We start from the raw sequence: 27,269 nt of genomic DNA, 5'->3' as shown, positions 1-27,269 counted from the left end.
CAAAACATTTGCATTAACTGGTAATCAAGTAAAAGGAACATAACAAAAAACACGTGAGCTAGTGTCAATATTTTATCATTATTATTAGTATGATAATATACAATGAGTAGGATGTCCAATCTTCAACCGCATCTGTGACCTCACACAGACGATCAGGTATGGAATCTACAGTTATATGATGTAACAGAAGTGTGGGTTATGTATTTGATTTCCCTGGAAACGTGTTTTACGCAGATATTTTTTTCTTTATCAAGCACGCTTCTGCAATTCATTTTCTTAACCTTACAAGTCATGTCGTTTCATTGTTGTATTTATTTATTTGACGACATTATTGATTCTGTAATTGTTTTTAAATTGCAACAGTTTCTTCGTTACACATCATTGAGAGGCACAGTATTTAGTTGTTGTCATTCACACCAAATGCGTCGCCTTATATAGAAATAGGGTTGTTTGGATTTTCTACTTTATTTCTATATTGGATTTCAATTTAGGAATCAGGTTATGCTCTAATAAAATTGTACTCCTTCATCTCTGATTTTCACTTTTATATAGGGACAAAATTGAGTATAATTAAATTTGTTTTACCTTTTCTTTGTATCCATATGATATAAATTTAAAATCTTAAAACTTACCTATAGTGTTTGAAAATCATTATGGTTGAGAAGTTGATTATTATATATAATATATATTATTTCTCTTGATGTCTCGGCTAATTCATTTAGAATGATATCTTTTAGTTATTTTTGTTAAATTCAATAAAAATAAAAACGTATCTTAAAAAAATGGTCATTTTTTGCTCAGTTCCAATTGCCCGCCTGTAGTTAGTATTGTTGTTCTTGTAGACAAAAAGGTAAATAAAGGAAAATCCCTAAATATATTTTAGTAGATAAGACGATAAGAGACCAAAACAAAAAAGATACTACTGCAAAAAGATCGAGAGAGAGAGAGAGAGAGAGAGAGAGAGAGAGAGAGAGATGAGAGAGAGAGACGAGAGAGAGAGAGAGAGGAGAGAGAGAGAGAGAGAGAGAGAGCAATTGCAGCAATTTATAAAACCTACAAGGCATGATTAAAAATCTTTCAGAATGTTTATTGCTATATTTCGATAAATCGAAATATCTCTTGTAAAATATGAAAATCAAGGAAAAAAGCGAGAGATATAGAGGAGAGTATATGAAGTGGGTATTCCAGTTTGAAGAAAATGTGGCCTTAACCTGGCCTTGGCAGCAGCGTTGTGTGACGTTGTTGTAGATGTTGTTTGAAATACGGAGAGAAGTGTGACGCAAGGATAGTGATGATGTTTTATAGGCTGCCAATTGAATGGTGAGGTCATCGTAATTCCTGATGATGGAGGTGAGAGCCCAAGGAAATGGAATTGAAGGAGAGAATTTCGGCCTTGCGAGACACCATCCAGTACCAGAGAGAGCAGCAGGTGAACTTGGACAGGATAATATTTGAGCTGCAAACAGAGGCTTGACTACAATGAAGAGATCAGGCGGCGGGCGAAAGGAAGAAAGCACTCGTGTGATGCAGATAACTGAGGAGGTGTTGCAAGAACAGGCCTGGCAAGAAAGGGCCCACTTATTCGAAGGTGAGACGTTGTTTGTGAAGGAGAAGGATCAAGTGAAGATGGAAAACACCGCAGCTGGAAGACAAGATTGTCAAGACACAGAAGAAAATGAGCAGTTGATGGATTACACAAAGATGCCTATGTGAGAGGGAACCGACCAGTGCAATTGCCAGAGGCAAACTGGCAGGTGAGAGGCAAGAGAAACTGCTACGACAGAAGGAGAAGGAGCTGCAGATACAGAGCGAAGAAGCGGCGCGGATGGCGAGGCTCGTCCAGGAACGAAAAGACGCGACCGAAAAGCGCTAATCGGACAGGAAAGACGCCGAGGTCAGGTTCGAGCTCCTGCAGAAGAAAGTGGAAGACCTTAGGAAGGAAAGGTGTGGACTCCATTGTGAAGTTGAGGTTGCAAAACTGAAGAGAAAGAGCTGAGGTGCTCCTAGAGGAAGGAAATCATGGCTTTCAAGTGGCTGGATAGGAAGAGCGGTGTTCAGGGCGAACCCACCGAACGACCAGTTGGAAGATGAGGTTGGAGAGGTGCGAGGAGCGAAGGAGAAATTGGTTTGCCAGGTGAAGAAGCTGCCTGGGAATTAGAGATGCGTGGAGAAGGAGAAGTGGAAAATGAAGGAGCAGCTGTCCATGTTCAAGGAATGGAGCGACCAAGTCTAAGCTGGCCTTGTGAAGAGGGATCAGATGTGAAAAATTTGAGGAGGATGTTTGTTGTATGGAAAGTTTTTTTTTTTTTTTTTTTTATTGAAATCAATAAAGTTTATCTAGAAGTACGATTTTCATTTACACAATGAATTTTTTTAGCAAATTTGTTATTTAGATAATAATTGGAGTTAACTGGAATTGAAAGGACTTGTTTGATAAATGCATGTGTTAGAATTGATTTAGTTTGGAATGGATTTTAAGAGTGAAGTGCAATACTTGATTTTATGATTGAGAAAAGTAAAGGTTTGTATTGATGAAAGTTTTGAAGTGTACTATATAGAAGGTTGATGTTTATATGTAATAAGTGTGGTTTGTTAATGGTTGAAGGAAATGAAAGTTATCCGGAAATAAGTATAAAACGTTTTGTAAGAGTTTTATTGATTGGTGAAAGGGAAAGGAAAATGAAAGGATTGGTGGAGTGGCAAGATTGGAAGCAGAGGATAGAGAGAAGATTGGGGGAAGGGCAGGAGAAGGGAAACATTGAGAAAAGATTGGTGGAGTGCCAGGAGAAGCAGAGGATTAAGAGAAGATTCAGGGAGCGTCAGAGGAAGAAGCAGAGACTTCAGAGAAGATTTGTGGAGTGCAAGGATAAGAAGGAGAGGATTCAGAGAAGATTCTGGCATGCGAAGAGAAGAAGCAGAGGATTGAGAGAAGGCCCTGGAGAATTGAAAGGATTCAGTGGCATATTCTGGTTCTAAGGTTAAGCAGAGGTGTTCTCTCTATAGGGAGGGCGGGCAAAGCTCGCCACGGGTCCCGGGAATGGGCGGGCACCCGCCGGGCGAGGCAAGGGCTGGCGTCGGGCCGGGGGGGACGGGCCCGCCAGGCGGGTCCCGACGGCGCGGGGACGGCCCGCCAGGCGTCCCGGGACGGGAGGGCGAAGGGCCCGCCTGGCGTCCGGAACGGGCGGGCGGGGGACGGGGTGGGGGGGCGGCCACCGGCCTTGCGTCCCGGGACGGCGCGGGCGACGGCCGCCTGGCGTCCCGGGACGGGCCGGGCGACGGCCGCCCTGGCGTTCCCGGGACGGCGCGGGGCGAAGGCCCGGCCTGGCGTCCCGGGACGGGGGCGGGCGACGGCCGCCGGGGGGGGGGGTCGGGACGGGATGCCGGGCGACGCGCCCGCCTGGCGTCCCGGGACGGGAAGGGCGGGCGAAGGCCCGCTGGCGTCCCGGGAACGGGCGGGCGACGGCCCGCCAGGCCGTCCCGGGGACGGGCGGGCGACGGCCCGCCAGGCGTCCCGGGACGGGCGGGGCGGCCCGCCCCAGGCGTCCCGGGACGGGGGGGCGACGGCCCCGCCCTGGAGGGTCGACGGGCGGGCGGACGGGCCCGCCTGGCGTCCCGGGACGGGCGCGATGGCCCGCCTGGACGGCCCCGAAACGGGCCCGGGTCGACGGCCCGGCCCGGGGTCCGACGGTGGCGGGCCCGGGACGGGCGGGCTGGAGGGTCGACGGTGCGGCCCGAACGGGCCCGGCCTGGCGTCACCCCGGGACGGCGGGGGGCGACGGCCCCGCCCTGGAGGCGTTCGGGACGGGGCGGGCCGGGACGGGGGCCCAGGGCGGGACGGTACCCGGGACGGTTCCCGACGGGTGTGGGAACGGGCGGGACGGGAACCCGGCCCTTTGGCGTCCCGGGACGGGCGGGCGACGGGCCCGCCCATGGCGTCGGGAGGGGAGGGCGGGGACGGCGGGCTGGCCGTCCCGGGACGGGCGGGCGACTGGCCCGCCTCAGGGCGGGGTCCCGGGACGGTGCGGGCGGGACGGCGGCAGGCGTCCGGGACCCTGGCGTCCCGGGCGGGCGGGCGACGGCCCGCCTGGCGTCCCTCCCGGGGAGGGCGGGCTGGCGCGGACGGGCCCCCGGTGGCGGAGGCCCGCCAGGCCGGTCCCCGGACGGGCGGGCGACGGCCCGCCAGGCGTCCCGGGGACGGGCGGGGACGGCCCGCCAGGGCCTCCCGACGGGCCGGGCTACGCCCGCCAGGCGTCCCGGGAGGGCGGGCGACGGCGCCTGGGCGGGACGGGCGGGCGACGGCCCGCCTGGCGTCCGGGGGGCGGCGAGGCCCGCCTGGCGGGTCCCGGGACTGGCGGCGACGGCCGCCTGGCGTCCCGGGACGGGCGGGGGCGAACGGCCCGCCTGGCGTCCCGGGACGGGCGCGGGAGACGGCCCGCCTGGCGTCCCGGGACGGGCGGGCGACGGCCCGCCAGGGTCCCGGCGTCCCGGGGGGCAACGGCGCAGGCGTCCCACGGGCGGGGGGCCGACTCCCGGCAAGGAGTCCCGGGACGGGGCGGCGAACGGCGAGGCCCTTCCAAGGCGTCCCGGGACGGGCGGCGACGGCCGCCTGGCGTCCCGGGACGGGGGGCGGGGCGCACGGCCTGGCCGGGTCCCAGGGACGGGCGGGCGACGGCCGGCCTGGCGTCCGGGACGGGTCGCGGGCGAACCGGGCCCCGCCTGGCGTCCGGGAACGGGCGGGCGACGGCCCCGCTGGCGTCCGGGTGGAGGGGCGACGGCACGCTTGGCGGTCCCGGGACGGGCCCGCGTACGGCGCCTGGCGTCCGGGACGGGCGGGCCGACGGCCCGCCTGGCGTCCGGGACGGCGGGCGGGGCGGACGGCCCGCCTGGCGTCCCGGGACGGGCAGCGGGCCGACGGCCGCCTGGCGTCCCGGGACGGGCGGGCGACGGCCCGCCTGGCGTCCCGGGAACGGGCGGGCGAACGGCCCGCCTGCGTCCCGGGGACGGGCCGGGCGACGGCCCGCCTGGCGTCCCGGACGGGCGGGGGGCGACGGGCCCGCCTGGCGTCCCGGGACGGGCGGGCGACTGGGCCCGCCTGGGCGTCCCGGGACGGGCGGGGCGACGGCCCCGCCTGGCCGTCCGGGACGGGCGGGCGAACGGCCCGCCGGCGTCCCGGGAGGGCGGCGACGGGCCCGCCTGGCGTCCCGGGGACGGGCGGGCGACGGCCCGCCAGGGTCCCGGGAGGGCGCGACGGCCCGCCTGGCGTCCCGGAGGGCGGGTTAGCGGGCGGGACCGGCCCACCAGGCGTCCCGGGACGGGCGGGCGAGGCGGCCCGCCTGGCGTCCCGGGACGGGCGGGCGACGGCCCGCCAGGCGTCCCGGGACGGGCGGGCGACGGCCCGCCAGGCGTCCCGGACGGGCGGGCGGCGGCCCGCCCCAGGCGGTCCCGGGACGGGCGGCGCACGGCCCGCCTGGCGTCCCGGGACGGGCGGGCGACGGCCCGCTGGGCGTCCAGGGCGTTCCCGAGGGGCGGGCAGGGAGCGTCCCGGGACGGGCGGGCGTCGGCCCGCCTTGGCGTCGGGCACGGCAGGGCGTAGGCCCACAAGGCTCCCGGGACGGGCGGGCGACGGCCCCCAGCCTGGCCCGGGTCGGGACGGGCGAGGGGCGGTGGCCCGCCATGGCGTCCCGGGACGGGCGGGCGACGGGACGGAAGGCCCGTCCAGGACGGTGGCCCGGGAGTACGGCGGCGAGACGGTCCCGAACCTGGCGTTGACGGCCCGGGCCAGGCGTCCCGGGCGACGGGAGGGCGGCGGCACCCGCCTGGCCCGGTACCCGGGACGTGGGCGACGGCCCACGCCAGGGTCCGGACGGGCGAGACGGCCCCCAGGCCGTGGCCCGTGGGACGGGCGGGCGACGGCCCGCCAGGTCGGGTCGGGGGTGACGGGCACGGGCCTGGCGTTCCCGGGACGGGAGGGCGACGGCACGTCCGGGACGGCGGGTTTTTTGGGCGACGGCCCGCCAGGCGTCCCGGCGGACGGGCGGGCGACGGCACCGCCTGGGCGTCCCGGGTACGGGCGGGTTTGATGGCCCGCCAAGGCGTCGGGACGAATGCTGCGACGGCCCGCTGGCGTCCCGGGAAGGGCGGGTATGCCCAACAGAAATGAACGCACAAGGTAAACGAACGATGTATACACACACATGTACAAAACATAACTTCAAATGTGACTTTTAGATCGTCTGCATGATGGAAGCCTAATAAGAAATACTAATTCAAACAAAATCATTTCGAGCTCCTGTGGTCTCATTATTCGTTCGTTAATAGGCTGTTACAACGAGAAGCAATTTCCAGAAACGAAGTCTCATTATCGAAGTTTAACTTGTGTCTTTAGTGTAAATTGTAAATTACTTATAGTTACTTTGAAAATGTGCATAAAGTACAGGCAGTCGTACGTTCAATCTAACAATAACAAACAGACTTTTCAAGAATATTTTTACGAGCAATCAGCACAGTCATCAATAAATGGAGCAGCTAAAATTGTTTATAGTAGTTCCGGCACTAAACATCTCTACCCATCTCCATGGATTAGATAAGCCATACATGGTACTGTCGCGCACAATAGTTCGTTCCCTCTGCTGCTGAATCGGGCCCTTTCACACTATGCGATTCTAGTCGCACCAAGATACGATTGCGGTGCCGGATCTAAATGCGACACAAAATTGCGCAAATCGTACATTTGTCCGACTGCCGCACAAAGTGACCCAATTTTTGACAGCGCTTGCAGTCTGCTCTCAGCCTGTGGTGGTGACTACATATACAGGAAGAGAAAATTGTCTTTATTTATTACATTTGAGAAAAAAGAAGAGAAAACAGTAGAATTCACTCGGGTACACGCACACCCTTTGATACACAAAGGCACTTGTACGGTGCATTTGTCACAATTTTCGAGGAGCTGAAGAGAGATAATGATAAATTTTGCAATTACTTCAGAATGTCTAAAACAACCTTTGAGGAACTCTTGTCACATCTGCATGACCAGTCGCTAAAAGAAATACGACATTCAGAGATGATATTTCGCCAGCACAACAACTGGCAGTTACCATCAAGTAAGAGGAAATAATATGGACCTTTCCTTGTAAATTTGCTTTTCCATATAGAAATTAAAAGGAGAAATGAAAACAACTAGTGTACTGAAACATCTCTATTTATCAAAAGTATAAACTGATATATCTATATAAAAACAAATCTTTTACTTTGATATAAAAAAATCCATATCTCTGTTTCATTAATTAATGTAAGTAAAACGTAAGTGTTAACTATAAAAACTTCTAAAAAAATCATATATATCGAAATCAAAAGCTTTAAGTCCTCTTTTATATCAATAATCTGCCGATAACCTTCTAATAATTTCAGTATCAAAACGTAAATGTAACCTTAATGAAAAAACAGCAAATCATTTGTTAGTAAATAATTTCTCAGTCGTTTATACTTAAGCAATCCATACCTGTAGTTCTTTCTTATTTACGAATAACACTATTGTTATTATTTATTGTATGGTGTTTTTTCGTTGGCATGGAACAAGTGGTTATTCAGCAACGGGAATAACACTATTTTATATCCCTCAAATGTTTTCAATACCCAATGCACCCGATCACCAGAAGCAGTGGAACTGTGGAAGTCTACTGCTGTCGCACTTATATGCAGGAAACAATCGCATAGTGTGAAGACACGTATTGAAGGCAATGGCCGACTGCAATCGCGTCTGGGTGCAGCACCGGACATGGCCAGTGGGGCCTGTCGTCTGTAATGCGATGCCGGACCAGGGTTACCGCAAAGTCCGCACATCACCGAGAAATTATAGCTCCGCACCGGGATGTGTAGTGTAATTTCCACTTCCTAGCATACTTATATCGAAACTTATTCGGTTATAATCAGTTAAATCACTTCAACAAATGCAAATGCCTAATGCATATTTGCCGTTGTTTTCTCAAAATAAATAAATAAATAAATAAAATGAAAACTCATTAAACATGACTAAGTTTACAATAATGTAAGTCAGCCTTCACTCTGAGATTAATTCACAAATTAATTAAATTTTACTAAACTATATGTATGTATATATATATATATATATATATATATATATATATATATATAATATAATATATATATATATATATAAAATTACAAACGCAAATGAAGATTGCTGGACCTAAAGAATGAATGCATTTTAAAACATCACGTTTGGGTTACGTCATATGCTGTTGTCAAAATCAGTTCTTAATTGACAATCGCATGATCGTATTTGATATTGGCGCGTGAACACTCGAGACTAGTGAAAATGGTAATTTTTCAAAAATATTAGTACTTTCAAAAATATATCATCAATTTAATTTCAATCATCTTTCATTGATGGAAAAAAAGTTTTAAAAGCATAAATATATATGCGGAGTGCGGACCTACAGCGCCGCATACGTGAGGAGTGCAGACCTCAGCTCTGCATTCAATGACTCCCCCTCGAATCTTCTCCGCACTGGTCGTTTCTCCGCACTTTGGCAACACTGGTTCCCACTTTCCAGATGACACCACTTACCAACCAGCCAAAGTCTACCATGAAATCAGCCAAAATCCCGCCAAATGGAAATCTAAACCAACCCAAATAACCGCCAAATATATGTGCGTTAATTTATTTACCTTTATAATGCATATTTTTTATCATATATATGCTTGTATAGCGGCATCATAGTTTTAGTTACATAATATAAACTAATATAATACAGGAAAAAAACGAGAATGAATTGAAATTTTGAAATGAGGCTCGCTCTCCGAGAGTCCGGCGGCCTGTTTTGTGGTCGTCTGGTGTGTGTGCGATTTTTATTTTTATTCCATCTACATATTTTGCTTAATGTTACCAAGTTTTTACTGAAAACCTATTCAAATTCCCCAGATTTTCCTGAAAACCTTCAAAAATTCCCAATCTGGGGAGAGATTCCTCAAACGTGGGATCACTGTTTAGCTCAAATAGAAAGTTTCTGAAAACCAGCCAAAGTGAATTGTTTATCCACAAATTAGAAAAAAAAAGCAAATTTGGTGAGAAACGCACAAATCTGGGAACCCATGCTGCAAACAGCGCCACCTGGGGGGCCACCCAAACTACCTGCACTGCTACTATACTCTGTCCATCTGTCCATCGCCTGTGGGATTTTTGTATGGTAACACTGCGTCCCGGCTTTAGATAGTTACATTCAGTTTACATTTAACCATAATAACAATATCCTAGTTCGAATATTAACAGTGTAATTCGCATACAAGTAAATCATTAAAACACTTTTCAGTTGCAAATGTACACCCCCAGATATCCTTTTATTTACCTAAAACTTACACATAGAGTAACTATCTAAAGCCCAGGACGCAGTGTTACCATACACAAACACCACAGGCGGGTAGACAGATGAAAATAAAAAGAGTATAGTTAACATATAACATTCCCAGTTGTTATTAACTTTCTATGGTTTATACAAAGGCGTAGCAAGCATACCCATGAATTTAAAAAGCATCTTGTAAACAAAACTCCACTCATAGTAGTACATAACTCACCGAAAAAAGGGACGTCAAAGACAAGACCCAAATGTAATCTGAAGTCGGTAGGGTAGGCTGAGAGAACCTCACTCGATTATTGCTACTTTATTTTTTTCTTTTTTCTTTTTATTCCAGGAAAATACGAATTATGGATGCCAAGAAGCAGAACTGACAGCTGTGGCAGCACGGGCAGCGGCAGCAGTGACGAGGTGGGTTAGACAGTGATTGAGTTATGTGAGAATTTTGTTGGTTTTCGAACGACTGTTTTTGGCTGTCCTCTCTATTTTTGCCGTCTCTGTGTCGTGGGGATTTGGTTTGACTGGTTGCGCTATTTCCTTAGTATCTGGATTTGTATTGTAAAAATGACTGATAAAAAACTTATCTTTGAATAGGCTTATAGTCACCTGAAAGGCGAAGAACATACGCACGTACATACATAAAACGCTGCTACTTTGGCTTGTTATGTACGCGTCACCTCCGAGTGCTAGTACGAACAAGTACTCGTATGTTCAAACTCCTCCCCTCCTTTTGATGTAAATTTCTTTCATGTGGCTCTACAGTAGCTTGTCATTAGTTTTATCTTATCTCGTTTATAATTTAATTTTTCGGGTTTCTGTTCTTTCTTTGGTTTCTTGTCGACAAGTTTAAATCAAATATGATTCTCTCAGTCACTGATTTCGTCCTTACTTATTCTCTGAATTCTCTTATTCTTCGCTGCTAGGTGTTCTAACCGCTCTTTTCCCTAAGTAATATTCATGACACTTCTTTCATTGAGGAGAAAATCGCCTGTCAAACCACCACTTCCAATAAAAATAGACCTAAGTCTAAATTTTAAGTCTAAACACACGCTGTTCTTCCTCTACCAATACTCCTATTATAGGATTTACTGCCTCAGTGCAAATTCTATATAGGCTTCGATATTCCAGCTATGCTTTGGCAATCTTCGTCTCGGTACTTTGCTGACCTTATTAGGCCTCTAACCGTTATTCATCTTCATCTTCTTCATGTTCGTTTTTATAATCTATTTGTCAAGTCTTTGACCTAGTTAGGCCTACCTTATTCTCTTGCATCTTCCTTCATGTTCCTTTATACTCTAGTCAAGTCTGACCTAGTTAGGCTACCTTATTCATCTTCATCTTCTTCATGTTCTTTATACTCTAGTCAAGTCTGACCTATTAGGCCTACCTTATTCATCTTCCTCCTCCTCATGGTCTTTGTAATCTGGTCAAGTCTGACCTATCAGGCCTACCTTATTCATCTTCCTCTTCTTCATGTCCTTTATAATCTAGTCAAGTCTGATCTATTAGGCCTACTTTATTCATCTTCATCTTCTTCATGTTCTTTATACTCTAGTCAAGTCTGGTCTATTAGGCCTACTTTATTCATCTTCCTCTTCATCATATTCTTTATAATCTATTCAGGTATTACCTATTAGGACTACCTTATTCATCTTCCTCTTCTTCATGTTCTTTGTAATCTAGTCAAATCTGGCCTATTAGGCCTACCTTATTCATCTTCCTCTTCTTCATGTACTTTATACTCTATTTAAGTCTGAACCCTAAGTTTAGGCCTACCATTAATTCATCTTCTCATGTACTTTTTACTCTATTTAGTCTGACCTATTAGGCCTACCTTATTCATCTTCCTCCTCCTCATGTTCTTTATAATCTAGTCAAGTCTGACCTATTAGGCCTACCTTATTCATCTTCCTCTTCTTCATGTTCTTTATAATCTAGTCAAGTCTGACCTATTAGGCCTACCTTATTCATCTTCATCTTCTTGTTGCTGCTTTTATTCCTCTTCTTCTTTATTCCGTGAAATCGATACAGAAGTTAATGACAGAGCTCTCCATGAATTAAAGATGGCTCCAGGCTTCACTTGCTATCATGACATCCTTCCAGGGACAGTAAGTGATGCTGCCTCGATCCCGCCACGATAAGTTTCGCCGTTTTTGTCAGATTTTGTTTCAAATGGAAATTCGTTGGTTGGGACCCACAGAGAGAGAGAGAGAGAGAGAGAGGAGAGAGAGAGAGAGAGAGAGAGAGAGAGTTATTGCACATGGAGGTGTGAGGTTTCATAGGAAATTCACACGCGCTGAAAGCGATGTGATATATAAAAAAAAAAGTTAATTGTTGCTAAGACAGATTGGAAATAGTGGCCATGGATTGTTTATTGGTATAGATTTGAAACATACATTTTGTATAAATGTTTGCATATAACTGTGTATGATATATGTATATATATATATATATATATAATATATATATATATATAATATATACTAAAGTTTTATATATAAATATATTATATTATATGTATATGTATATATATATATATATATATATATATATAATATACTGTTTTATATATATATATATATATATATATATATATATATATATATATATATATATATATATATATATATATACATACATATATACATATATATATATATATATATATATATATATAGTATATATATATCTTCGTTTCTATTAAATATTATATGTATATATATATATATATATATATATATATATATATATATATATATATATATGTCTTCGTTTCTGTAATCACTTTGTTTGCTCAATTATAACTACACTAAGCTTTTATTTTCCAATTTCATATCTCGTATTCCTAATATTTCATTTCAATGATCATATGAATATCATACATGCTATGCATTTGCAATAAAGGACAACCAGCGAAAGTAATTCAGCCAAGTGATTCGTATACATACTTTCTTTGCGTTTCTTTGTATCTGTTGGTTTGAATTTGAATACTGCTTTTTATCTCCTTTTTCTTTGTACTCTTCTTCTTATTCCTCCTCTTCTTCTTCTTCAGCTCTTCAGCAGGTCGAGCAGTTCCTCGAAATCGACGCACTGTCATGACATCATCACAGAGACTCCAGGAGATCGCCAGGCTATGTTCAAACTCACGATGGCCTCTGTCCTCTCGCTCGTCTTCATGGTAAGGATGATCGAGATTGGTTTAAATTGTCACGTAGTTTGTTATACTTATATTTTCTCTGTGTTTGCTATGACACATTGACACTTCCTGGGTATGCTAAGGCCAATAGTGACCCTTGTGACGCAGTTTTCATTGAACATCATATGTATGCTAGACGCAGCGGTTACCAACCTTTTGAACTTCATGGGCCACTAAATGTATAATTTTAAATTTGCCGAACCACTAATATGAATAAAAAAAAAAAGTAATAAATAGAAAGGTAAATGCATTTATTTGACAAGCATTTTATGTCGGTATACTACATTAGGATAAATTCTAGGGCTGAAAACTAAAAGGGCCAATGTCAAAAAATGGCCGATTGTAGCTAAGACCGTCACTAAACTAGAAATTTATCTCTGTTTCAGTGCTATAATGGCCAATGTTATAAGTTAAGCAATCACCCCCCCCCCAAAAAAAAAAAAAGCTTGCGTTTGTTGTACTTACCAGAATTTTGATAAAGGAAGCAATATTTTAAATGAGTTTTTCTGAAAACATGGTTTTATGACATTGGCCCTTCTAGTTCTCAGCCCTAGAATTCATATTTACAATGTTTAAATCATTGTAATTGATAATGCTGTTAGTTAATGCTGGTTTTTTTCTGCTAAATGCTGGATCCAAATTTATAATGTTAATTCGCCTTAAAATGCTAAATTGGCTACACTGGGCTCTCTGCCTTCTGTGCGATTTGTATCAGGGTTGCCTGAAGAGGCTTAAGAAAGCATAAAAATTTAAATAATGTCTAAATTTTTCTGCTCATGGACCACCGGTTGGCCACCGCTGTGCTAGAAAACAGGGTGATAAAGGTAAAACATTTTGCATTTATGTATAATATCCTCTATAAACAAAATCTGTTTTAACTGAAAAAACGACGCTAGACAGAAGAAATAAATAGCCTATAGAAGCTTTAAACTACACTTTCATATAGAAAATAATCTATGTTAGCATTATTCTTGGAATTCGTACGAAAAGGAAGGAATTCCATTTAGATAGAACGCGAGGTTTTACCCAGAATTCCGTACTGACGAAATGACCACAAACCGGGTAACGAAAATCAATCAAAATCCTCTTGATTAAACTCTAGATTTTTGTTTTAAGTGGTTACATAGCCCGACTTTCAGTTGCCTGCAGCAGGCACTTGATTTATTATTATTATTATTATTATTATTATTATTATTATTATTATTATTATTATTATTATTATTATTATTATTATTATTATTATTATTATTAAAGTCCATGAATTTATCAATAAATTGTATTGTTTGCAATTTATATAATTTTGGATTTTTAATAACCACAATTCAATCATAGGCATTGAGAGATATTTTAGCACTAGCTATTATATTATTATTATATTATTATTATTATTATTATTATTTATTATTATTATTATTATTATTATTATTGTTTTTGCTCTATCACAGTCCTTTCAATTCGACTGGGTGGTATTTATAGTGTGGGGTTCCGGGTTGCATCCTGCTCCTTAGGAGTCCATCACTTTTCTTACTATGGTGCGCCGTTTCTAGAATAATCACTTTTTTTTGCATGAGTCCTGGAGCTACTTCACCTCTAGTTTTCAAGATTTCCTTTTCAGGGATCTTGGGGATCGTGCCTAGTGTTCCTATGATTATGGGTACAATTTGTTTCCATATCTTTCTTATTTCTATTATTATTATTATTATTTATTTTATTATTGGCAATGAGTCATATCTATAACTTTTGGCGTCATTTTAATCAGAGCATTAGTTCAGGGAAGACCTTCATACTTTATTCTTATGTATCAATTTTATTTGCATTTGCGATCAGCTGATGCCGAAGCAGTCAAGTACCTATTTATGGTTTGTTTATTTATTTACTTTGTTAAAGACATTGTAAATCTGATTTCCCTTCGAGTATCTCAAGCGAGAGGAGCGTAACATCATCTCTATTCATGAGTATCGTAATGTAGTGTTTGTTGTGTCCTCATAGAAATCTCGAGTCCATCTTGGGTAGGTGACAATTAAAAGTATATTAAGTAGTTTAATTTTTTTCTGTTATTATAATATAGCCTCTATGAATTTGTGTATTAAGGGTCTTTTTAAAAGTATGAATGTTTATTTCAGGGCTGAATTCCAGTGTAATATGTACTGGTCTGTTAATCCATTAAATGGATACAGAAAAGAATTAGGAAAAAGGTCACAGGGCATTCGCAGTAATTGACCATCAACGGCTTTGAGTTATTCAATTTCTAAATTAGAATTTAAGTTTAAAAATGCCGAATATTCAACCTCATTCTCGAGATCGCGTCATAGGTTTACAGTACAGTCATTTGTTTTATGTTGAAAAGCAATATAGAACCGATCTCATTTTAATATCAAATCGTATACAGAAGCAAAGAGAGGTAATATAAAGCTTTTGTAATTTATATATTTCGAGAAAGAAAAATGAAATTCCATAGCATATCTCATTTTTATTTTGTTATTGTCAATCTATATTCAGGACTTTATATTTGTATCCCTGCTCTCTTCGGCCACTGGAGTTTGCGAAGTACTCGAAGTAGTTGGTTGTTGCCTTTTTCTATAACTGGTTTTATGGCTTTATTAATTCTGCAGATAACTTCAACTTTTAGTAGTTATTCAATGAAGAATTAATTTTTAGTAAGAAGTATACAATAATTCTAGCATTTCATCATAACTATAAATCAGTTGTTCTGTGAAACAGCCGTCACCTTTAAGATAACAGACAAAGGCAAATTTTTCCAGAATCTTTTACCAGAAAATATTCATTAGGCTTACCGGTTGAAAGGTAATTAACTCTTTTTTTTAAAGATAATGGCTTTTTTAATATTTCAATATGCAATTACGGACTCTTGATATTTTAAAGAGAATAGGCAATACTTGCATTTGTGGGATGATCATATCAGCGGTTTCAAAAGTTTCATGATCCATTAATGAGGTTATCAGATACATTAAAGAGGTCATATTTATAATGACAAAATGAATGTCTTCGTTTGTCATGTAGTTATATAAGGTATTATACTTTTAAGAGAGTTTTATACTGGCGAAACGATGCTATAATAAAGTGAATTTTTTTCTATGTAATAATAAGGTATTAGTACTTTTAAGAGCTTTGTGTTGGCGAAACGATGCTATATAACAAAGTGAATGTTTTTGCTATGTTATTATAAGGTCTTGATACTTTTAAAAGAGTTTTATATTGGCGAAGCGATGCTATATAACAAGGTGGTTTTTTTTGCTATGTAATTTTTTAACCGAGTTTTATATTGGCGAAACGATTTTATATAACAAAGTGAAATTTTCATTGCTATGTAATTATAAGGTCTTGGTACTTTTAAGCGAGTTTTATTTTGGCGAAACGATGCTGTATAAAAAAGTGAAATTTTCATTGTTATGTAATTATAAGGTCTTGGTACTTTTAAGCGAGTTTTATATTGGCGAAACGATGCTGTATAACAAAGTGAAATTTTCATTGTTATGTAATTATAAGGTCTTGGTATTTTAAGCGAGTTTTATATTGGCGAAACGATGCTGTATAATAAAGTGGAAATTTTCATTGCTATGTAATTATAAAGGTTTCAATTAAAGGTCTTCGTACTTTTAAGCGAGTTTTATATTGGCGAATCAATGCTGTATAATAAAGTGAAATTTTCATTGTTATGTAATTATAAGGTCTTCGTACTTTTAAGCGAGTTTAATATTGGCGAAACGATGCTGTATAACAAAGTGGAAATTTATTTTGCTATGTAATTACAAGCTCATATACTCTTCCTTAATCCTTTCCTATGTAACACGTCATACATACGTAAAACAAGTTTCAGTTGAACACTTGAAACCACTCTAAAACTTCTTCAGCCCGATAAAGATCGTGAAAATATCAGACTGAGTCAAAAAGGAAAATCTGTCGACGGATCATATCACGTCCTGCTAAGGAAAAATGATCGTGTTTTGCTGACGTCGTATCTCTGTGCCGGCACAAGGCCACCTTATCCCGAAGACGGTCGTTTTTAGTCTGTTGGTCATTTTTCATCCTATCAAGGTGTTATCAAAGCCTTCCGCGATCTGCGTGACGTCACAGTCAAGGTCTGATCATCTGGGATCGACGCGACGTGGAGGAATCCGTTTCATTTTTAGTAATTCAGAGGCCCGGGTGGAATTTTGTAGAACTTGAGTGGTTTCTTTTTGAAATTCCTAGACAGTTTAAACAAAATGAAGATTTCTTTACTCTCAAGTTGTAAGAACATTTACGGGATGTCCATAATTCGACGACAAATTCGTATCTTTTGGAATTTCTTGTTTTCCCGTTGTTCACGTGACAGAACGAGGAATGAATAATTTTTGATGGTTTAGTGGTTATTATCGAATAAAGTTGTTATTATTATAATTCAGAAGATGAAACTATTCATTTGGGGGAAAAAACAAAGGGTGGGCCTACCTATCTTTCCTATATAGTGACCAGCAGGGGTTTTAACACTATATGTATCCACCTCTGCAGCGTTTAGTCCAAGCCGTTGGGGAATTTTTTTACAGGTATGTATCCACTTCTGGTGGATTTTTTTTTCTTTTTTGCTCACGTATGTATTCACCTTTGTGGCGCGTTTAGTAAAAGCCCATTGGGGATTTATTTTTAACCCTTCGTGTATCCACCTTTTTGGCGTGCTTAGTACAAGCCCGTTGGCTTTTTTTCTTTTTTTAATCCGGTATGTATCCACCTTTGTGGTGTGTTTAGTACAAGCCAGTTGGGGGAATTTTTTTCAACCAGGTATGTATCCACTTTTAAGGCGTTTTTAAGGATTTTTTCCTTTTTTTCACCTGGTATGTATCTACGTTTGCAGCGTGTTCAGTCTAAGCCGTTAGGGATTTTTTTTACAGGTATGTATCCACTTCCGGTGTGGCTAGTACGAGCCCATTGGGGATTTTTTTTTTCTGCTCAGGTATGTATTCACCATTCAACCGCGTTTAGTACCGTAAACAAATAAACAAAAGGCTGTCAATATCATAAAGATAATGCCCCTCAGGAAACATTAGTAGTCCTAGGTAACGGTCCCTGAAAACACTCGGGGGTTTCACTATCTATGAAAAACCAGGACATTTTAAGGTGTTGGGGTTGGTTTTAAAGGGCATAAAGAAAAACCTTATCAACATTTCTTTGAAAAACATTTCGGTCAAAGCGAACTGTGGAAGCAAAACATTTCAGTGCGTTAAAAGATATACCCGCATGATTACGACTTTTGTAAGATTCCTTCACTGACCTTTTTAATTTTTTTTTTATGCCATGAAAGGTGAAAGGCGAAAATGATCTTTATCTTGTATATAGCTATGTTTTAAGTCTACTTATCAGAGCTATGACCCTTTACATCTTAGCTTTGTTATGACAGCTTTCACGTTGAGTATGTATATGTATATATGTATGTATATATATATATGTGTTTGTGTGTGTGTGTGTGTATGTGTAATTACAGCTTTCACGTAGGTGTTCCTTTCAAGTTCTCGTTTTAATTTGTAAATTTATTTGTAAATGTCAAATATCTGTAGTGCTGCTTTTTAAAATTAAAATGTTTTATGAGTGAGTGAGGATTTTAGTATTCTTAATATTTAATAATGTCCAGCCTTGAGGATGCATCATGGATGATGTGAAACGGTCGGTTGTAATAAACGATACTCGTGAAACGACATGCCTTTACCGTTTCAACCTGGAATATGGTATAATATATATATTATATATATTATATATATATATCATATATATGAATGTCCTTTTTTATTGTAATACAACAGTGTAATATATATGTATATATATGTATATATTATATGAATGATCCTTTTTAAACTGTAATACAACATATAATATATATATAATATATATATATATATATATATATATATATATATATATATATAATATATTAGATATACGGGTGTCCATACAAGTCGCCGTATCCATTCTGTGGGCTATAAATAATGTAATGGTACTGGGACATTTATGGACACCCTGATATATATATTATATATATATATATATATAATATATATATATAATATATATAATAGTATATATATATATATATATATATATATATATATATATATATACATGGCTGTAAAATATTTCTGTTAAAAACAGAATTCCATCTAATAAATGTAGCGCATAAAAACACCAAAATGGTATGCATTATAGCGTTATGATTTGAGGACAACTATCTTCTTCAATTGACAGGTTGAGGAAGACAGTTTTATATTTGAATATGTATATATATCCGAAATTCAAGAAAACTGTGACAGCACCGCTGAGTCCTGAAACTGAAATGGATATTGGATATAGCACAGAGTATGGCAGGTAATTCTATTTCTTTTAATCAAATCTAGTAATGAGATGATGTAATTTTTTTTACGTTCAGTGAAGGGTACAATCTCTATGTCATTTCTTTAGTGTACGTAATTGTATTAACGTTCAGTGAAGTATACGAGCTGTGATGATTGAAGGGTATAAAGATCTGTTCCCGGTCTTTAGATGTTAAATGACTGAAAACTCTTTCTTTTCAAACTTTGAGAGCTTCAGGAGTTTTCCATATTTCTACATTCTTTTCCAGGACTTAATACACTAGAAAGGTATTATTATTATTATTAAAAGTAATTGCTGCCTCAGCTGCATTAATTTTATACAGGTTCTTCTCTATTTTTCTAATTATTGCTTTCTCATTGTTGCTTAAACTGGTGAGCAACGCACCGAAGGTTGACATATCTCAATTAGGTAGAACGGTTGGATTTTATTGGTAAAAATTTCAGTTGGGGTAGTCAAATTTTCGGGTATATCCCGTAGAGTTTATCACAGATAGAATTTATGTTAAATTCTATTTCTTTTCTATTCTTTTTATTCTTTCCGGACGTTTCGTCTGAATAAACCTCAGACATCCTCTTGGGCGGAGGTGGGTGAAGGGCTGAAGTGAGAAGGTTGTTGTTGTTGGAGTATTAAGCTGGCTTTATGCCAGCACGGGCTTAAGCTAATGAGCAGCCCGTAGTTCATTTGAATTATCTTTAGATGCATTGGTGATTTAAGGATACGAGGCGATCTTTTTATTTATGATTTCTATGGAATGTGCAGGTGGAATGGTATGGATTCAAAGGTGAACAGGCAAGGTTACAAACCCCTTTAAACCCTAAGGTACCCATTAGTAGAAGATAAAGATCGATAGTAGCGAGTCAGAGATAGCCAGTAAGGAAATCGAAAAATTTATAGTCGTAGAAAAACGGGGAAAAAAAGCGCACAACTCTATGGAGTTCAAGCACCATATTTCACTTTACGATAATGGAAAGAAAAAAAGCGCCGATCGTTTAGCAATAGGGAACGACGAAGGAAAAACGAAATATTATCAGTTTTAGAAACAGGATAACAAAAATAGTCGACAGCTTAAGCGGTAGTTAGAGTGACAGTTGAAATTTTCGGTCGTTAGACGTGAGGCGGCCGAAAAACGGAGGGGAAAGGAGGATTGTTTAGAAAAAGAAAAAGCAGTTAATGCTACAAACAGCACTCTCGTGAAACGGTGGCAGTTATTCCTGGGTTTTGAATCTATGTTCCTCTGTGAGGAGATCATCTGGAAGACTGATGAGAAGGTGAGTCCAGCTGCTTATATTGCGGTGGCGCAGCGGGGGGCGTCGTGCCGCTGCCTTTTCATTGGCTCGTGGGTGGGGAGCTTCTTTTTCATTGGCTGCCTGGCTGCGGGCTCAAGCCAGCTCCCGATCGCATGCTCAGCAGGCGCGCCGATCTTCTCAGCTGCATATCATCACGCCGGGCTTCGTTTTGATTGGGTAAAGGCCGCGTGACGTCACTGCTGGTATTATTCATCATATTAATGTCATTGCTGGTATTATTCATCGTATTAATGTCGTCTTGGATTGGGGCGTTTTCGGGCGGCGATATGGTGATGTTTGCCGTTATTGGAGTGTTTCTTCGGATGCAGGTCGGGAGCAAAAAGGCCCCTGTGTCGTGTTCATGGAGGGCTTTTGTTCCTGGATGAGTAACGCCTCCAGGAGGCGCAGACGGCGAGGGTCGGGTGCTCTCCCTATTATCCTGGTGTTACGGATGATACAGTCGCTGGAGATTGTGTCTTGGTGGGCGGTGAGGGCGTGGTTCTTGATAGCCCCTTCTTGGGCATGACAGGAGATTCTCTTCGCAAGACGCATGGTAGTCATTCCAATGTACTTCCCAGGACATCCTCGGGCGGGGCATATGTATTGGTATACTACGTTCGTCTGCTTGAGGGGGTCTCCTGATGGCGGTGAGGGGTTATTTTTCATGATAAGGTCTTTTGTTTTACGGTTTTTGTAGTATATTATAAGGTCCACTATCTTGCCTTCTTCAATGTGGAGGATGTTTTCCTTAATGATCTTCTTCATCGCCTTCTCCTCCTCGCGGTATTGAGATTGCATGAAGGCCTTATAATATATCGTGATGTTCTCGGTGGGGCGGGGTCGTGGGTCTTGTTCCTCGTTCGAGTACCATCTTTCGAGGGCGGTACGCACTTCTCGATTGATGAGCTTATTGGAATATCCGTTATTCATGAGCATCTGTGAAGCTCTATCAAGCTCGAGGTGTGTGTCCTGCCAGGTAGAACGGGCAGATAAGACGGCCGTTTTCGTCTTAATAACAACGAAGGAATACCATGAGAAGCTCGACGCTATCCTGTCCGACTCCTCAAAGTTTGAAAAGGCAGCGGCACAACGCCCCCCGCTGCGCCACCGCAATATAAGCAGCCGGACTCACCTTCTCACTTCAGTCCTTCACCCACCTCCGCCCAAGAGGATGTCTGAGGTTTATTCAGACGAAACGTCCGGAAAGAATAGAAAGAATAGAAAAGAAATAGAATTTAACATCAATTCCATCTGTAATAAACTCTACGGGATATACCCGAAAATTTGACTACCCCAACTGAAATTTTTACCAATAAAATCCAACCGTTCTACCTAATTGAGATATGTCAACCTTCGGTGCGTTGCTCACCAGTTTAAGCAACAATGAGAAAGCAATAATTAGAAAAATAGAGAAGAACCTGTATAAAATTAATGCAGCTGAGGCAGCAATTACTTTTAATAAGACATGTTTAAAAGAGGGTTTACTTCCAGCATATTATTATTATTATTATTATTATTATTATTATTATTATTATTATTATTATTATTATTATTATTATTGGTGATCTAAATCCACAAAGTTAAGTGTAAATATACTATATTAAAGTATATATACAAAACGTTTTTGAAAACCTGCTTGACGATGATTATTATTAATCATTATTTTTTTTTTGATGGGGGTTGGGGGGCTATCCCAGTCCTCTAATTCGACCGGTTAGTATTCATAGGGTGGGGTTCCGGGTTGCATCCTGCCTCCTTAGGAGTCCATCACTTTTCTTACTATGTGCGCTTTACCATTATTATTATTATTATTATTATTATTATTATTATTATTAATTATTATTATTATTATTATTATTATTATTATTATTATTATTTTAGTATTAGTAGTAGTAGTAGTAGTAGTAGTAGTAGTAGTACTTTCCACCATTTGCCATATCTGAAGGGTCTGACTTTATTATTAATATTATTATTATTATAATTTTCCATGGGTTTCTCTTACCCCCCAACAAGAACAACAAGAACAACAACAGCAAAGTAGTTTGTAGGCTTACTCTCCGAGTAAGCGAAAAGAATCTACCTTGTCATGTACAGGTATGGTCAATGAAAATAAATAAGGATTCGTACGTCCAACCCAGCACCGTGCAATGAAGTTCAGGGTCCCAGATATATAGTGTCATCGTAAATGATTAATGTTCTAAATACTGATTAATGTTCTAAATACTGAGGTATATCCGCCAGCCCGAATTAACTACGAACGAAATGAGCTAATTACTATCCAAAGTATTATTTTACTATCATATAAAGAGACAATGCATAAATGGCAACAATCCTCAGTGCAAAATACATAACTGTAAGTTGCTTTATTATCTAACCTGATGGTTAACGGTCTTTAGACTTTGAAACTTTAACAAAGGCCAGGTAGTGGCCTGCCTTATAACGTTTCCAGACGCACGATCATGGCTAATTTTAACCTGGAATAAAATAAAAACTACCGAAGCTAGAGGGCTGCAACTTGGTATGTTTGATGATTGGAGGGTGGATGATCAACGTACCAATTTGCAGTCCTCTAGCCTCAGTAGTTTTTAAAATGAGATGGAAAGGTACAAACACCTTTTCCATTGCATTTTAAAAACTACTGAGGTTAGAGGACTGTAAATTGGTACGTTGATCATCCACCCTCCAGTCATCAAACATACCAAGTTGCAGCCCTCTAGCCTCGGTATTAGTTTTTAATTTTGTTATTTTATTTCAAAAGGTTTTTAAAAACAAATTAGCCATGGATCGTGCCACTCTGGGAAAAACGCTATAGTGCAGGCCACCACCTGGCCTTTGTTAAAGTTTCATGGGCCGCGGGTTAGACAGCATATACGACGTGCAGAAACTCGATCGCGCCGAGGAAACGTCTGTGCATTTTTTATATATTTATATTATTAGCAATATTAGTATTACAGTTAGTGCGTTGCATTCGTTCCTGATATTCATGTATTTAAATAAATCCCGCCCCTTTTCCTCCTCTTCTTGTTTTGGGCATCATCTAAAGAAGCATTTCTTTTTGAAACAAGTTCTTCGTCGAAGAAGAAAAAGAAGAAGAAGCATCTCTCCCTGTGTACGCCATTGGAATCTCCAGTGCATTTTCCTACGCTCCCTTTTCATCTAGTTTATCATTTAAAGAATCTTCACTTGCGAACCGGTCTTCCCATGGAAAGATTGCATCACCGCTCTGGCATTCGAAATGCCTTCTCCGAATCCCAGACGAAAGTCCATTAGCTTCGCTGAGGGAGACAGTAATCACGCTCTTCCTTCTTCTCCTTTGATTTCAATGGCTTTTTATTTTTATTTTACCAACTCTCGGGACGTCGTCGGTTCTTGGTAATTCTGAGAGAGATATAGAGAGAGAGTTTATCTTTCGGGATATCATAAATGATCATCAATTTTTCTTCCCTTTCAACGCTCATATCGCGATGGGAGAGCGATGGCAGTCAAAGTGGTTCTGTTTTATCGTAAGCAAATTCGGCCTCGCGGCGGGGCGGGGCGGGGCGAGTTGGAAGAATGTTTCAACAACGACGGAAACAAGATATTACATATTTTGTTTTTCTTGCAACTGACGTGTTGATTTCAGTTACATATCTCTCCCTCCTTTTCCTAAAATGACCAATATTTCCCTTTAACGCGTGAAAAAGGGTATTTATTTCTTTAATTTACTGAAAAAGTGAGGAAGAAGGTAAAAAAACAGAAGAAGTAAAGAAGGCGAAAGCACCGGATGACGCCCGAAGATGAAAGGGGCTTTCTTAGAAGTGTCAACATTGTCTTACTTCTCTTTTGCATCATTCATTTGTTGTTTACGTTACAGTGCAACACCAACTGATTGTCCTACATAGGAACGCATAACGATTCACGGCTTTAAAGATCTAGCAACATTCTCAAAGAAAAAAAAAATGAAAGACAGAGCTTTCGAGAAAATAAGTTCCCGAGAGTTTTCGTAACTCTGAAGGACTTTAACAAAAGAGTTAAAGGAGTTGTACTTCTTTTAAGCAAAGCTTGGGCGTAAAGTGAGGTTCGGGGGGTATTAAATATTCAGCATTCGCTCCTCTTGGTAGAATTGTCCTCTTCTGCAAACATCGATAGCTGGGGAAAGTGAATATGTTTCATTTTAAATTAAGTGATGAAATTCACGGTACTGATATTCTGCATTTATCGACAGCCCTCGAGATGTTTGTATTTGTGTGTGTGTGTGTGTGTGTGTGTGTGTGTGTGAGAGAGAGAGAGAGAGAGAGAGAGAGAGAGAGAGAGAGAGAGAGAGAGATATCTACTTAAATAACACAATATGCATGGTAGTAATTAATTTTAAATAGAGAGAGAGAGAGAGAGAGGGAGAGAGGCAGAGAGAGGAGAGGGAGAAAGAGGGAAGAGGAGGAGAAGAGAAGAGAGAGAAGGAGAGAGATTTACTAAGGTAACACCATTTGCATGATAGTATAATATATAAAGAGAGAGAGAGAGAGAGAGAGAGAGAGAGAGAGAGAGAGAGAGATTTACGAAGATACAATTTGCATGACAGTAAAAAAATATCGAATAAGACTTTCATATTATTGTCATACAATTCGTCAATAACCGTAAATAGTGGTAAGAATCAACAAATAGATTGGAAGTGGAGAGAGAGAGAGAGAGAAAGAGTTATGTGTTGTATATGTATATATACATACATATATATACTATATATCATACATACATACATACATACTATATATATATATATATATATATATATATATATATATATATGTATATATATACACATACATACATACATATATTACGATATACCTAAGGTAGAAATTAGTTCGTGTCATTGCATGAATGTGATAAGCTATCTGAGTATCTGAGCGAAGGCAAACTTAATTAGAGACTATCTTTTTTCATCGCCCATAAAATATTTTTCATCGCTGCTCTGAAATAATCTTCGCTGTTAATCTAGAATAGTCTCCTCTGTTACCCCGTTTCATTCACGTGTCTGGTTTATCAGTTATTTGCATACCAAGTTATGCTTTGTTTAGAACACCAATTGTCTTTTCTAATTCGTTACGGCCGTCTTTTAATTAGTTCTCTGTGAAAGAAAATTATCGTGCTGGCTTTGTCTGTCCGTCCGAACTTTATTCTGTCCGCCCTCAGATCTCAAAAACTACTGGACCAAGAGTCTGCAGATTGGTGTGTTGATCATCCACCCTCTAATCATCAAACATTCCAAAGTACAGCTCTCTAACCTCAATAGTTTTCATTATATTTAAGGTTAAAGTTAGAGCTTCTGTCAACGATATAGGATAGGTCACCACCGGGCCGTGGTTAAAGTTTCATGGGCCGTGGCTCATACAGCATTATACCGAGACCACCAAAAGATAGATCTGTTTTCGGTGGTCTTGATTATATGCTGTAGCGGCTGTGCTGAAAACTCGATTGCGCCGACGAAACTTCGGCACATTTTTTTACTTGTTTTAATAATTTTTCTCTTTGGAAAATCCATTACAATTCCATTTTAGTGATTTTTCTGATAATTTTTCATAAATTCTACCGGTCCCATGAATGGGAAAAATGATAATGCTGATTTTGTTTTGATTTTAATGTCTTTCTTAAAGTAGATTAATGGTATTGCGTTATCAGTTAAGATTGAAAACAAATATACGTTCGTAAGTGTGCTCAAGAAGTTTAGAATCAAAGCGTCCATTGAGAAGAATCAAAGCTTCCAGTGAAAAGAATTATAGCTTCCAGTGAGAAGAATCAGCTTCATGAAAAGAATTATAGCTTTCCGTGAGAAGAATCGAACTTTCCAGTGAGAAGAATTATAGCTTCCAGTTTGATTCTGAAGAATCGAAGCTTCCAGTGAATAGGATCAAAGCTTTCAATGAGAAGAATCCTATCTTCCAGTGAGAAGAATCAAACCTTCCAGTGAGAAATTATAGCTACCAGTGAGAAGAATCAAACCTTCCAGTGAGAAGAATTATAGCTTCCAGTGAAACGAATCAAACTTTCCAGTGAGAAGAATTATAGCTTCCAGTGAGAAGGATCAAAACTTCATGTGAAAAGAAGCACAGCTTACACGACAAGAAAAGTCAGATATTTCAGTAATACGAACTAAAGCTTCCAGTAAGATGAATAATTTTCCAGTAAGTAGGATAAAAGCTTTTAGTGAGAAGAACCAAAGCTTCCAGTTAGAGGAATCATTTTCCAGTAAGTAGGATAAAAGCTTCTAGTGAGAAGAACCAAAGCTTCCAGTAAGAGGAATCATTTTCCAGTAAGTAGAATAAAAGCTTCTAGTGAGAAGAACCAAAGCTTCCAGTGAGAGGAATCATTTTCCAGTAAGTAGAATAAAAGCTTCCAATGAGAAGAACCAAAGCTTCCAGTAAGAGGAATCATTTTTCAGTAAGTAGAATCAAAGCTTCCAATGAGAAGAACCAAAGCTTCCAGTAAGAGGAATCATTTTCCAGTAAGTAGAATAAAAACTTCCAATGAGAAGAACCAAAGCTTCCAGTAAGAGGAATCATTTTCCAGTAAGTAGGATAAAAGCTTCTAATGAGAAGAACCAAAGCTTCCAGTAAGAGGAATCATTTTCCAGTAAGTAGAATAAAAGCTTCCAATGAAAAGAACCAAAGCTTCCAGTAAGAGGAATCATTTTTCAGTAAGTAGAATAAAAGCTTCCAATGAGAAGAACCAAAGCTTCCAGTAAGAGGAATCATTTTCCAGTAAGTAGAATAAAAGCTTCCAATAAGAAGAACCAAAGCTTCCAGTAAGAGGAATCATTTTCCAGTAAGTAGAATAAAAGCTTCTAATGAGAAGAACCAAAGCTTCCAGTAAGAGGAATCATTTTTCAGTAAGTAGAATAAAAGCTTCCAATGAGAAGAACCAAAGCTTCCAGTAAGAGGAATCATTTTCCAGTAAGTAGAATAAAAGCTTCCAGTGAGAAACAAGAGAAAGGGAGCTGGCAGCAGAAGAGAGAAGTTCTGTTTGATTTACGACTGAAGGGAAGATTTTATCTTGCAGATCAAACATTAATTTAACTCGCCT

At 41.5% G+C, this 27,269-nt stretch overlaps 1 protein-coding gene across 1 annotated transcript in view; it reads left to right on the top strand.

Annotated features, from left to right (window-relative positions):
- LOC135225647 (proton-coupled zinc antiporter SLC30A2-like) overlaps positions 1 to 27,269 on the top strand; it is an 89,546-nt gene that overhangs the window by 35,914 nt on the left and 26,363 nt on the right. The window contains 2 exon segments of the mRNA XM_064264973.1: positions 9,709 to 9,782; positions 12,424 to 12,549. Of these exon segments, the coding sequence (XP_064121043.1) occupies positions 9,709 to 9,782; positions 12,424 to 12,549 (200 nt within the window).

Source organism: Macrobrachium nipponense, chromosome 13, assembly GCF_015104395.2.
Source record: "Macrobrachium nipponense isolate FS-2020 chromosome 13, ASM1510439v2, whole genome shotgun sequence".
Taxonomy (NCBI): Eukaryota; Metazoa; Arthropoda; class Malacostraca; order Decapoda; family Palaemonidae; genus Macrobrachium; species Macrobrachium nipponense.
Note: the sequence above shows the minus strand (reverse complement) of the source record. Positions and strands in the feature narration are given on the sequence as shown.